General features: G+C 42.6%; 1 protein-coding gene across 5 annotated transcripts in view; it reads right to left on the reverse strand.

Moving 5' to 3' along the window:
* The window catches only part of cpne8 (copine VIII), a 70,417-nt gene that overhangs the window by 23,869 nt on the left and 31,829 nt on the right, over nt 1-14,719 (reverse strand). For all 5 annotated transcript variants that reach the window (XR_007928387.1, XM_051884777.1, XM_051884781.1 and 2 more), the window contains 3 exons: nt 14,656-14,717; nt 13,634-13,680; nt 3,248-3,429 (listed from right to left, as the gene is read on the reverse strand). Coding sequence is in view for 4 of the 5 variants with exons in the window: in XM_051884777.1 (XP_051740737.1) it covers nt 3,248-3,429; nt 13,634-13,680; nt 14,656-14,717 (291 nt within the window). In the remaining variant the exon portion in view is untranslated. The remainder of the gene's footprint in view (nt 1-3,247; nt 3,430-13,633; nt 13,681-14,655; nt 14,718-14,719) is intronic.

Below are 14,719 nucleotides of genomic sequence, written 5' to 3' on the forward strand. Positions count from 1 at the left end.
CTCCCCAAATAATACTCCATTTGGGAGAGATATATTTTTTAAAAAAAGAAGACAAAAAAGAAAAGAAAAAAGACACATCTTCAGTATGTACCTCAGGATCATTGGGTCTTTCGGCTCTTTAAACACTAGACACCCTCCTTCGAGGCGGCCTGCCTTGGAGGAATCAGTCCTAGGTGTGTGTCTCCAACTAAAACAATCTGTTAGACCCACCATTTCAAAATCACTGAGGTCCAATTGTTCTATGCTTTAAGAGTTTTTAGACATGTGCAAGTTGTGCCCCTGGATTAGGATTTTGGGTTAGGGTTAGTAGAATAAGTTGACATGTACTTCCAAAGGTTCCTCTGGTCAGTAGCATGTCTTTTGGGGGACTATCAAAATAGAGTGTAAGCAGATAGTGAGCAGACAGTCTAATAATACTCCATTGAGAGTTAGATGACATGTACTTGCAAAGTTATTTTTAGCTAGTACATTATCTTAAGAGTAGGTATAGGGATTTGTGTTTTTATAGGAGGGTTTTTATTAGTATGTATTGTTGCATTTATTGTTTATGGATCCTACATATTCTCAATGTAAACATACCTTGAGTCCAAGAAAAATTTCCCCTTGGGGATAATAAGGTGTATTTCATTTAATTTAATTTCATTAAATTTTTAGTAGAATATCTAAAGTGGATTATTGAAATATTGAAAGTGTTACCACATACTTACTATAGGGTTTGGTTAGGGTTAGTTGCATGTAGTTATGCATAATTTATAGTTATTACTATAGTAACTACACATGTAACAAGGACACTGTAAAATAAAATGTTGCCAAAGTTAGTAAAGTACATTTCAAATCATTATGTTTTAATAATCTTTTGTCATGCTTTAAAAAGTACATTTTTTGATGTGTTGACTAACATACTAAAGCACATGTAAAACATTATCATTTTAACTGTAGTGTGTTATTCGATATTACATTTAAAGTTAACATATTTCAAATGTACTAAATTGCAACTTCATTATTAAAAATGTGTAATTACAGAAATGCATACACATTTCAACAGAAATGACATTAAAGTATAATTTATGCTTATCAGTATACTCGGCAGTACACTTTACAACCTTATTTTAAATACAATAGATTTATTAAATTATTTATTTCTGTAATAAGTACTTTTTTTAAAAGGTATGCTAAAGTGCACTTCTTTTTCACAAGGGTAGAACACTGTTTTAATCTTAAAATACTCCTTTTAATGTTATCTAACAGATAACACAACTTGGAGATTGTATAATCGGCAATGTTAACAATGAGCAAACATTATCACAGCAAAATGACAACAACAAGAATCAGCCATCAAAAGTTTGATCTGGGCATGTGAGCTCACATCCCAGAAGCTTCCTGAAGTAAGAGGCATGTTTAAAGAGAGCTATTCATTCAAGTAAAGCTTTAATTCTCTGCTGAGTGCAGATGGAGTCTCCCGAGTTCAGCTCTGAGAAAAAGTGTGTGTGTGTGTGTGTGTGTTTTAGCTGTGTGTGGGCAGCTGCAGCCACAGGCAGTGCATCTGTTAGGTCCAATAAGAAGGATCTGAGTCTCACTGTATACGGGATTATGTGATAGATTCTCTGTGACGGTTTCATGGGTGTGGAACAGGGAAAAAAGTAGAAAAAAATAAATAAAGAAAGAAAATAAATTCTGTCCTCTTTAGAGTTGCGAGACAGCTGTGGTAATCTCCATTTGCTAATGTCTATCAATCTTTTTCAATCTCCTTTATGAACCGTCTCATCCATATTTATTAGTTAGTCGCCCCTCCAGAGCCCTTATTTGGATACCAGTGGTGTGGTTGTCTAGGGGCTGTGTGAAATCAAAATTGAAGCTTTTTGGCTTTTGCTTCATGTTTGTTAGCTCATCTATATGCTAATGTACTCGTAAAAGTTGACAAAATTATCTTTTAATAGATGAATGCATTTAAAATCTACAGTCTCTTTATGGCTAATATTCATACTTTAATTCCTTCCCTATTCATCAATTCATTAGAATGGAAGTTATAGGTATTTTCCCCCTTTATTTTGCGCTTTATTGTGCTTGCCCAAGGTTCAATAACTGAATAGACAGGGCTAAATGAATATTTCCTATTGCACACTCAATACATCCCACCCAATTTGAAATACGTCAACACAGGAACAAAAGTTGCACTTAGGGGTGCTGCTGGAGAATATGTTCAAAAGTGGATCTGAAAGAGCTGGAGATGGAGAAGTACAGCCATACCAGGTAGCCCAGCTAGATGTATATAGTCTATGATTGGTGTTTGACAGGGACTTGGGTGTCACACCCTACTAAAAGCATACCGATGGTGCAAACCCTGCCATAGCCCACTGTTTCTCAATGTAACTTCCTTGGGCCCAAGCATTGTAGATTTTGAATCTCTCTTGATTCAACTAGGATTGTTAGGTAAATAAGACACCTAAAATGTCCAGAACTTTAGGGGGCCCTCAAAAAACAGACAAGTTTTTTCCTCCAGTTTTGATGTGAATGCATAAAAAGCCACACATGGGACACATGCACATGCATGAGTAAGTTGACAAAATGATAAAAGCATTTACATGCAAAGCATAGCTGGAGTAATGGGTAAATCAATTTGATTGATCTTTGTTTTTTCTTACCCCAATATAAGAACACCATTTTAGGGCATTTCAGTCATTACAACTAAAGGATAGGACAATGTTAATGTACTTGGTCTTGGTGGACTAGACCTGCTATGCACACTGTAGCTGCAGCAATCACTGCTCCTTTTCTTTTTGTTGCTGCAGGGACTTGCGACTGCCGAGACATACAGAGACATGCTGCTGTGAGCATGTTGGACATGCTGCTGCTGCTGCATATATAGACATACATAATATCCTCCATAGCAGATCTAGACAGGTGGTACAGGGAGCGGTGGAGGATTTCAGAGGAACTCTAATAGCACACTGCAGGAATGCATACAGCAAACACCGAACCAGACTATTTCAATGTTGAGCAAGGAAGATTACTGGCTATAGATACAACAGAGGCCAATCAGTAAGTGCCATGTAGTATGATGAGATTGCTAACAGATTACATGTAAAGCATAATCAAGTTTAAGACTGTGCATGTAATACTCTCAATAACAAATAGACACCCAAGATACTCAAACAAAAACATGCTGTTTGAGAACAAATAGTTTGCATATAAAATACAAGCTATACTTGTATTTTCTTAATAATAGAATGAAAAAAAAAATCCTCACCAGGGGAAATTCGTGAGACACGCGGCCATCGGGTGGCAGTTTTGCACCGAACCCCAGTGCAGGGAACAGCTTATCACTGTCATAGTCCTGAATAATCTCCCCCACGGCTCTGAGTGCCAGTGCATACGCATTCAGATGATACGGGCTCATGTAGTGTAGAGAGGTAGGCTGGGAAGGGTTGCCTGTGATAAACAGAGCAGAAAATGCATGAATCAATAAAGTATTTAAATATGAATGTAAATTAGAATGTGAGAATTTTGGGTAATTCTAATATAATGGTGTCATCTTTATAACATGTGTACCCATGATCTACTCACAGTATTTGATCATTTAATGTCTTTGTCCCTGCAGTTCCCTTTTGAGTGGAATTCCACGCCGCATCATAGCTGTCACGGTTCTATTATGTTTGGACTTTGTTTGCGGTTTTCCCACCTGAGTCTGTCACCATGGTTACTGATTTGATTTCATTATTCTGTTCAGCTGTTCATTATTAATTACCTTGGTTAATCTGTGTATATAAGTTCCTGTGTTTTCCGCTCTCATGGGTCTCGTCTCGTCTATGTTATAGTTGTGTTTGCTTGCCTGCCTTTATTTGGATTTACCTGTGGATATTATTAGAGACTGTCTGGGATCTAAATTTTCTTTGTCGTGCATGTTACTACAGCCAGTTGTGACAATAGCATTGATTTGCTGAATGTGATGATGTAGCGACGTAGCATAGTACATCACTGCAATAATAAACAGATGCCTGAACAACGTGTCATCAGCTTCTTTGTCTTCAGTAGCTGCCTGTTTGAGTGCCTGGTTGCTGTTTGTGTGTGCGTTGTACTGTATTGTAACCAGGAGTTAGACTCAAAATTTCAGGTCTACAACCCGAATTCCGGAACTGTTGGGACGTTTTTTGAATGAAAACTAAAAGACTTTGAAATCACATGAGCCAATATTTTATTCACAATAGAACATAGATAACATAACAAATGTTTAAACTGAGAAATTTTACATTTCAAATTTGATGCCTGCTACAGGTCTCAAAATAGTTGGGACGGGGGTATGTTTACCATGTTGTAGCATCTCCTCTTCTTTTCAAAACAGTGTGAAGACGTCTGGACATCAAGGTTATGAGTTTCTGGAGTTTTGGTGTTGAAATTTGGGCCCATTCTTGACTGATATAGGTTTCCAGCTGCTGAAGAGTTCGTGGTCATCTTTGACGTATTTTTCAAAGGTGAAAGATCTGGACTGCAGGCAGGCCAATTCAGCACCCGGACTCTTCTACAACGAAGCCATGCTGTTGTAATAGCTGCAGTATGTGGTTTTGCATTGTCCTTCTGAAATACACAAGGCCTTCCCTGAAATAGATGTCATCTGGAGGGGAGCATATGTTGCTCTAAAACCTTTATATTCATTTCAGCATTCGTAGTGCCTTCCAAAACATGCAAGCTGCCCATACCGTATGCACTTATGCACCCCCTTACCATCAGAGATGCTGGCTTTTGAACTGAACGCTGATAACACGCTGGAAGGTCTCCCTCCTCTTTAGCCCAGAGGACACGGCGTCCGTGATTTTCAACAAGAATGTCAAATTTGGACTCGTCTGACCATAGAACACTTTTCCACTTTGAAACAGTCCATTTTAAACAAGCCTTGGCCCACAGGACACGACAGCGCTTCTGGACCATGTTCACATATGGCTTCCTTTTTGCATGACAGAGCTTTAGTTGGCATCTGCAGATGGACACGGCGGATTGTGTTTACTGACAGTGGTTTCTGGAAGTATTCCTGGGCCCATTTAGTAATGTCATTGACACAATCATGCCGATGAGTGATGCAGTGTCGTCTGAGGGCCCGAAGACACCGGGCATCCAATAAAGGTCTTCGGCCTTGTCCCTTACGCACAGAGATTTCTTCAGTTTCTCTGAATCTTTTGATGATGTTATGCACTGTAGATGATGAGATTTGCAAAGCCTTTGCAATTTGCCCATCTTTACTGCCTCTCTAAGACATCCCTTTTATAGCTAATCATGTTACAGACTTGATATCAGTTAACTTAATTAGTTGCTAGATGTTCTCCCAGCTGGCCTATTCGTCGTCACAGTCAACACCATTGTCGACAGATACCAGGAGGCCAAGAAACAATTGCCGACATTCACAGAACTGATCACTCGCTGAATCCAGGAGCCGGCTCCATCCACCAGCCACTCCAGACCAGGGCCCAGTGGTAGGAGAGAAGAACAAAAGGCCAGTGTGGTGGCAAATGTTTCCCCCATACAGACAATGGGACTGAGAAGTGCTCTCAGGCACAGTTGTCCAGGGGGAGACATGATCTTAGATGTTATCCTCCAGGGCAGCTAAGAAGAAGCCCTGACAACCACGGGCCCTGGCCCCTGAGATTGAACTCCAAGGAGAGTGTACTTTCTCCAGTTCAGAGAACCACTTTTCTGGGGTGGTATGGGATTCGACCACAATGCAGGAAATTCTGTCTCCTGAGAGTGTAGAATCAAACCTAACTGCTATGAAAAATATCAGTATAGGTTCTCAGATGATCTACCACCCCAAGCTGGAGATCTGGAAACTTTGGGTCTGGCCCTTGAGCTCATAGATTTGTCTCTCAACCGAGAAGCGAGAGTTCTAAAGTCTCTTCTACCAGGAAGCTATATGCTCTAAAATGGTGACTCATGGTGTGAGCAGCGCCACATGAACCTAGTCTACTGCCCTGTTGGTTCAGTGCTGGAGTTCCTTCAAGAATGCCTTTCAATGGGTTTGAACCCTGCTACTTAATATTCAACAATATTATTGATTTTTTTTATTTTTATTTTTTTATTATTGAAGCAGGACATAAGACAAAACACAGTGAGACAATTACATCAATACAGAACATAAAAAACAAAGAGTAGAATATACATATAGTTATGTAAAGTGTGTGTGAAATATATGTATGCCTCTATTATAAGTTTCTTAATATATATGTGTCACAGACACGCCAGGCTCCACCGTCAGCCAATCACAACGCACCCAGTCACCAGAGTACTGATCACCGGCACCTGCATCTCATCAGCACCTCATTACTATCAGTATAAAGAACACTCACACACATCACTCTATGTCCGGTCTCTTTTGCATCTAGACTTACCTGTATGCTTACCTTAAGGACTCCAATCGATCTACTTACCTGCTTCCAGCGTCTCCTGTTCTCCTCGTGTGATTCCCCGTCTGTGTGTGAGTGTTCTCCGTCCTCTGTGTCAAGATCCTCCAGCGTCACTCAAGTTCTCCACTGCTGCAACCACCCAAAGGACAGTATCACCATTCAGCACTCCATTCATCATCACTGCCTAAGTTTTATTCACATTCACTGCTGTTATACTCTACTGGTGTCAATAAACAACCTTGTTTGTGAATTCCTGTCTGCGATCCTTCTGTACTGTAACAGAAGACCGGACCATAACAGCCAGACACCAGTATGAGTCACCCGGATCCTTTCCAAGAGCTCGTGAACGCTTTGCGCCGAGCACTCACTCCTCATCCACCTCCACCGGCACCAGCAGTCACTTCCGCGAACACCGTCATCACTCCTTCACCCACCGTTCACGCAAATCCCATGGCCAAACCAGCGCCCTACTCTGGATCGGCGGAGGATTGCAGCGGTTTCCTCCTGCAATGTACGCTGGTCCTGGAGATGCAACCGCACCTCTATCCTAACGACACTTCCAAAATAGCGTTCATCATCTCACAACTCCAAGGCAAGGCACTGCAATGGGCAGACTCCCTCTGGTTTCAGAAAGGTCCTGTTGTTCAATCCTATGACGCCTTCGTTACCCACTTCCGGGAAGTTTTTGGTAAACCTGTCTCTGACTCTTCCATTGGTGAGAAACTCTACAATTTAAAACAAGGTTCGATGTCTGTCAATGAGTATGCTTTGCAATTTAGAACGCTAGCAGCGCCAAGTGGATGGAACGAGCAAGCGCTCATCACCACCTACCGGCAAGGTCTGGAACCCAGGGTGCGGTTGCATCTCGCTGCACACGAGGATTCCATCGGCCTCGAACGCTTCATCCAGCTGTCCATCCGCGTCGGCTCTCGTATGCAGTCGTGTATAGAAGAACACCAGGGCCAGCCACTATTCTCCACCCTCCTTCGTCGGTCCGAACCCGTCAGCCCTCCAGAACCAGCCAACAAACCCATGCAAGTAGAAAACTCGAAACTTTCATCTGCAGAACGTCAAAGAAGGCTGACCCTGAATCTCTGTTTATATTGTGGTGCTCCTGGGCATGTCATATCTGCATGCCCCATCCGTCCTCCTCGTCCCGTGGTGAGTGCTATCATTCCCTCCATTAATAAGATGAAACCACTCAGTACTGTTGTAAACCTTACTGCCGCTAATGTATCTATTCCAGTGGTGGCGCTCCTTGATTCAGGGTCAGCAGGAAACTTCATCTCCGGCTCCCTCTGCAGACAAGTCAAGCTCAAGACCTCGCCCTCTCCGACCATCTACCAGATCCACTCTATCACGGGCAAACCCCTGAGTCGCAAAAGGGTCAGTCGTTGTGTGGGCCCTCTTCAACTACGGATTGGTATTCTTCATCTGGAAGAAATTCACCTGCTGGTTCTGGAGGAATCTACCTCTGACGTGGTTCTAGGGCGCCCGTGGTTGGAGCAGCACAACCCTACCATCTCGTGGAGAACGGGTGAGATCCTGAAGTGGGGCGATAGTTGTTTCACTAACTGTTTCTCTCAGTTTCCTGTTCCCAAGTCTCCTCGTTCCAAGAACATCTTCGTCGGTACCACCTCCATCGAAAGCCCTGTAGAGAAACGCTCCGTGGATATTCCATCATGCTACGCCCCCTTCAGTGACGTCTTCTGCCCACAAAGAGCCTCCAAGCTGCCTCCACACCGGCCATGGGACTGTGCCATCGATCTGCTACCGGGTGAGCCAGTGCCCAGGGGAAGGATCTACCCCCTGTCAATACCGGAGGAGAAGGCCATGGAGGAATACATCAAAGAGGCCCTAGACCAAGGTTACATCCGCCCGTCTACTTCCCCTGCTGCTTCGAGTTTCTTCTTTGTGGCAAAAAAGGACGGAGGCTTGCGGCCCTGCATAGATTACCGTGCCCTAAATAAAATTACCGTCAAGTTCCGTTATCCCCTTCCTCTCATCCCAGCAGCTCTGGAACATCTCCGTGGTGCCACTGTGTTCACCAAGCTGGACCTCCGCAGCGCGTATAACCTCATCCGGATACGCGAGGGGGACGAGTGGAAGACCGCCTTCGTCACGCCCACCGGCCACTATGAATACCTTGTTATGCCATATGGCCTGGTCAACGCCCCCTCCGTATTCCAGGATTTCATCCATGAGGTGCTCCGGGAGTTTCTCCACAAGTTCGTCCTGGTTTACATAGATGACATCTTGATTTACTCCCGGAGCCTGGCCGAACATCGCCACCTCCAACGCCTGAGACAGTTCCATCTCTTCCTGAAGGCAGAAAAATGTTCATTCCACTAACCCTCTGTACATTTCCTAGGATACATCATTGATCACAGTGGCATCCGGATGGACGAGGGGAAGGTGGAAGCTATCAAGTCCTGGCCCACTCCATCTACCATAAAAGAACTCCAACGCTTCCTTGGCTTCGCAAACTTCTACTGTCGTTTCATCAAGAACTACAGCTCCATCGTTCATCCACTCACCAACCTGCTCCGGAACCAGCCCAAGTCTCTGTCCTGGACTCCAACTGCCACCAACGCCTTCGAGGCCCTCAAGGAAGCCTTCACCACCACTCCCCTCCTCGTCCACCCCAATCCTGACCTGCCCTTCATAGTAGAGGTGGACGCCTCCACCACAGGAGAGAGAGCGGTCTTATCTCAGCAGCAGGGGACACCAAGTAGGCTCCATCCATGCGCCTTCTTCTCCCGCAAGCTCAACCCGGCGCCGGATTCACCCCACTTTCCATGTGTCACTTTTAAAGCCTCACCACCCTTCTGTTTCTGTCTCCACAGAGCCTGACGTGGCAGCCGCTGAACCCCCCCTTCCACTCCTCCTGGACGACGGTGCAGCCTACGAGGTTCGTGAGATCTTGGACTCCCGGCGCTGTGGTGGTCTACTTGAATATCTGGTGGACTGGGAAGGCTACGGTCCCGAGGTGCGCTCTTGGGTCCCCAGAAATGACATCCTCGATCCCAATCTCCTTCAAACATTCCACGCCAACCATCCCGACAGACCTGCCCCACGTGGAAGAGGACGACCACCACGACGCTGGGGTCCTCGGCCCTCAGGAGCGGGCCGTGGGAGGGGGGGTACTGTCATAGACACGCCAGGCTCCACCGTCAGCCAATCACAACGCACCCAGTCACCAGAGTACTGATCACCGGCACCTGCACCTCATCAGCACCTCATCACTATCAGTATAAAGAACACTCACACACATCACTCTATGTCCGGTCTCGTTTGCATCTAGACTTACCTGTATGCTTACCTTAAGGACTCCAAGCGATCTACTTACCTGCTTCCAGCGTCTCCTGTTCTCCTCGTGTGATTCCCCGTCTGTGTGTGAGTGTTCTCCGTCCTCTGTGTCAAGATCCTCCAGCGTCACTCAAGTTCTCCACTGCTGCAACCACCCAAAGGACAGTATCACCATTCAGCACTCCATTCATCATCACTGCCTAAGTTTTATTCACATTCACTGCTGTTCTACTCTACTGGTGTCAATAAACAACCTTGTTTGTGAATTCCTGTCTGCGATCCTTCTGTACTGTAACAATATGCAAAACAATATTTATTATATACAGTGGGTACGGAAAGTATTCAGACGCCCTTTAAATTTTTCACTCTTTGTTATATTGCAGCCATTTGCTAAAATCATTTAAGTTCATTTTTTTTCCTCATTAATGTACACACAGCACCCCATACTGACAGAAAAACACAGAATTGTTGACATTTTTGCAGATTTATTAAAAAAGAAAAACTGAAATATCACATGGTCCTAAGTATTCAGACCCTTTGCTGTGACACTCATATATTTAATTCAGGTGCTGTCCATTTCTTCTGATCATCCTTGAGATGGTTCTACACCTTCATTTGAGTCCAGCTGTGTTTGATTATACTGATTGGACTTGATTAGGAAAGCCACACACCTGTCTATATAAGACCTTACAGCTCACAGTGCATGTCAGAGCAAATGAGAATCATGAGGTCAAAGGAACTGCCTGAAGAGCTCAGAGACAGAATTGTGGCAAGGCACAGATCTGGCCAAGGTTACAAAAAAAATTCTGCTGCACTTAAGGTTCCTAAGAGCACAGTGGCCTCCATAATCCTTAAATGGAAGACGTTTGGGACGACCAGAACCCTTCCTACAGCTGGCCGTCCGGCTAAACTGAGCTATTGGGGGAGAAGAGCCTTGGTGAGAGAGGTAAAGAAGAACCCAAAGATCACTGTGGCTGAGCTCCAGAGATGCAGTCGGGAGATGGGAGAAAGTTGTAGAAAGTCAACCATCACTGCAGCCCTCCACCAGTTGGGGCTTTATGGCAGAGTGGCCCGACGGAAGCCTCTCCTCAGTGCAAGACACATGAAAGCCCGCATGGAGTTTGCTAAGATGGTGAGAAATAAGATTCTCTGGTCTGATGAGACCAAGATAGAGCTTTTTGGCCTTAATTCTAAGCGGTATGTGTGGAGAAAACCAGGCACTGCTCATCACCTGTCCAATACAGTCCCAACAGTGAAGCATGGTGGTGGCAGCATCATGCTGTGGGGGTGTTTTTCAGCTGCAGGGACAGGACGACTGGTTGCAATTGAGGGAAAGATGAATGCGGCCAAATACAGGGATATCCTGGACGAAAACCTTCTCCAGAGTGCTCAGGACCTCAGACTGGGCCGAAGGTTTACCTTCCAACAAGACAATGACCCTAAGCGCACAGCTAAAATAATGAAGGAGTGGCTTCACAACAACTCCGTGACTGTTCTTGAATGGCCCAGTCAGAGCCCTGACTTAAACCCAATTGAGCATCTCTGGAGAGACCTAAAAATGGCTGTCCACCAACGTTTACCATCCAACCTGACAGAACTGGAGAGGATCTGCAAGGAGGAATGGCAGAGGATCCCCAAATCCAGGTGTGAAAAACTTGTTGCTTCTTTCCCAAAAAGACTCATGGCTGTATTAGATCAAAAGGGTGCTTCTACTAAATACTGAGCAAAGGGTCTGAATACTTAGGACCATGTGATATTTCAGTTTTTCTTTTTTAATAAATCTGCAAAAATGTCAACAATTCTGTGTTTTTCTGTCAATATGGGTGCTGTGCGTACATTAATGAGGAAAAAAAATGAACTTAAATGATTTTAGCAAATGGCTGCAATATAACAAAGAGTGAAAAATTTAAGGGGGTCTGAATACTTTCCGTACCCACTGTATATGATATATATAGCAATAGTTGTAGTGAAAGAATATTATAACGAAAGAAAAGAAGAGAAAAAAAGAAAAAAAAGGGGAAAAAAAGAAACAAGAGAAAAAAAAGAAAGAAGAAAAAGGGAAAAGGGGAACAATATTATTGATTTGACTACAATGACATTACTGAATGAGAACTGAACTGAGCTGGATGACATTACTGTTTTCCTGCAGAACTGCTTTATAGATGAAATTAACCGATTTAATAATTGACGATCTTTACAATAAAACTGAATCAACACTGAACTGACTTCAGGTGAACAACGACACTATTTTCTTTTAGAGCTGCTGTACAGCCGAAATGAACTGTTTACATAATTTTCCTGCTATCACTGTAAAAATGCTTTAAAACAATCTATCTTGTATAAAGCGCTATATAAATAAAGGTGACTTGACTTGCTATGCTAAAGGTCTATGTGGCCACGATTTCAGCAAGCCACATACGTTTGGAGCTTCTGTTGGGAGCTGTTAATCCTCTGGTGTCTCGGCTCTTGCTCTGTGCCAGGCAGCTGAGGCCTATCTGCCTGTCGCGAGTTCCTTCCTGGCACCCATTATACTGCACCCCAGACCAGATTATATTTTAAAAGTTCCGAGCTCTGAAGATCTATGTCCACCCCTCATGCCAGTGGCCAGTGGATGTGGATTCAACCCCAGGGTCTCAAGTCCTTCAGGGTTGATCTGGATTCAGCCTGCGTTCAACAACTGTCTGTGCAGATACACAGTCTTACTGGACAGGCACTATCCCGTGATGAGGTGGCATTGGTATTAAAGTTCCTATAGCGTCAACGCCATGATGTGGTGTCGAGTTCCATTTAAAAGGGAACATCTCAGGTTACTTATGTAACCCGCTGTTCACGCATCTATTTATGGTTTTTGTGACATGGTACGCTATGTAATCACGTTCAGCCAATCAGGAACTGATATGTGTAGACACGTGCTTCACATGAACGGCTCACATGAAGTGTTCCCATAGCGTCAATGCCATGACACAGCGTCTCGTTCCCCTCTCAGGGAACTGGGTTACATACGTAAGATGTTTCTGTTCAACTTTGTTATGCTGTGAAATTTTAAAAATAATGATCTATCTTCCATTATGTTTAAGAGTGTTTTTTGACCACTTGCTTACAACAAAGAGTATTTAGTAATTCATTATGTGTACCCTTAAGTTAGCTCTTTTAAGCTGAATAGTTCAACATTATGGGTAAATAATCTGTGATATTTTTGGTTTTACTGCACAAAGCACAAGAATATTGACTGTAAATAATGCAGTGTGATTAAATGATATTTGCTAGTGATTCTAACACTGATCGTCAGCCCTGTAATATTCAGTTCAACATTTTGAATGCAACAGGGCGAGTACTGTACATTCAAACATGTTTTAAAAAAGAAATGTGACTTGTAACTGAATGTGACTTGTAATTAAAAAATATTCAGGTAACAGACTTGAGGATATTGCTTTTAGTTTAACATCTGCTGTGTCCTAGAGTTTTACATAATCAGAACAATGATAAAATAGTGATTTTTGGCATGAGGCATTCTCTACTGCCTCTTGTTTTCAAAAGTCAATTTAAAAAGATAAGAGAGGTGTTTAATTTTAAATTTCAAATACTTAAGTATAATTAAATGTGTATAATTTTTCACACTCAGGGGGTGACTTGTAATTGAGTAAAAATTTTAACAGTATCTGTACAAATTCTCTGTACTTTTAACACAACTGTTAGTACTTTGGAAGGTTACAAATTTATAATTGGTACTTCTATAGGGTGGAAAAATAATATATTGAACGTTCATAAAGTAATAAAGCTTTCATTTATAGAAGTTAAAAAATAAAAATATATTCATAAATAAAAAGATTAAATTTACATGCACACAGAAAAAAAATAAGCCATTATCATAACATGTACATGATGCTAGAAATCACTTTTATTTGAAAAGCAATCTTTCAGTAATGTAAGCTCACCGTTTGATGCAGTAAAATCAATCGCCACCGTGAAATTAATCTGAGTGCTGCAAGTGAACAGAGCAAAAACATTAAAGTGAGCACAAATGTATCATAACATAAAATATATGATGCTTATCAAAGCATAATAAAGCTCCTCAGTCCTCAGTGAGCTGACTGTGTGAAACTGTGTCTCAGCTCAATTTAATCTGTGGGCAGAAATGAAGGAAGTAATTCCCTGAGATCATCTCTTTGTTTATCTAATATTCTCTCTGCCGCTTCCTAGTTTTTCTGTCTGTTCAACAGAATGCATATAACAGCAAGATTTGCAAAGTGTCTGTAAGGATTTTTCCACAGTAGTCTTTTTGCAGATCCTTCCAATTATTTTGCCGATATTTCCAGTGTTTGCTCGACTGTTTGAAGGCCAGGTCATGTGCCTGGGGTCTCTGTGTCTCTCAGAATAGAGCGGTCTATTTATAGCTCAGTTTTTTACGGCATCATAATGCAGTGCGCTCCCTGTGAATATGTGTGTGTGATGTGGAGAAAGGAGAGGGGAAGGAAGAGGGGAAGGAAGAGGGAATTATTAATGGATGGTGAGGCACAGCAATGTGTTTCCAGTCTCAATGGATGAGCTTGAGTATGTCCGTTCCATACTTCAGTATGCATGGAATACCCGGATGACGTCACATTTGCTAAATATGTGAGATACCGAATTCCACAATTTCTAGAATGACGTATCTAATTCTATAACTTAATGCCACTTGCCAAATTAAATAAATATTTACGGTAATAAAGTCTCTTTGATTTACTCATTGGAGTAAAAGGGACTTGTGGCAATGTAGCAAGCAACTTTTTAAATTTTTTATTCCAGGGTGGAAAAAAAGCTTCCAAATGCCTATATATTTAATCATACATATCATATTTATATCTTTCATATGGTATAAAATTTATGTAATTAGATAATGTTGTTCAGAAGGATAGTTATTAACGTACAAGTGCACACACACACACACACACACACACACACATACACAAATACTCACCCTCCTTTGATGTAGTCCAGGAACGTAACCTCAACATCAATGAAGCAGGACAGCAGAGTGACCT

Source organism: Ctenopharyngodon idella, chromosome 24 (assembly GCF_019924925.1).
Source record: "Ctenopharyngodon idella isolate HZGC_01 chromosome 24, HZGC01, whole genome shotgun sequence".
Classification (NCBI taxonomy): Eukaryota; Metazoa; Chordata; class Actinopteri; order Cypriniformes; family Xenocyprididae; genus Ctenopharyngodon; species Ctenopharyngodon idella.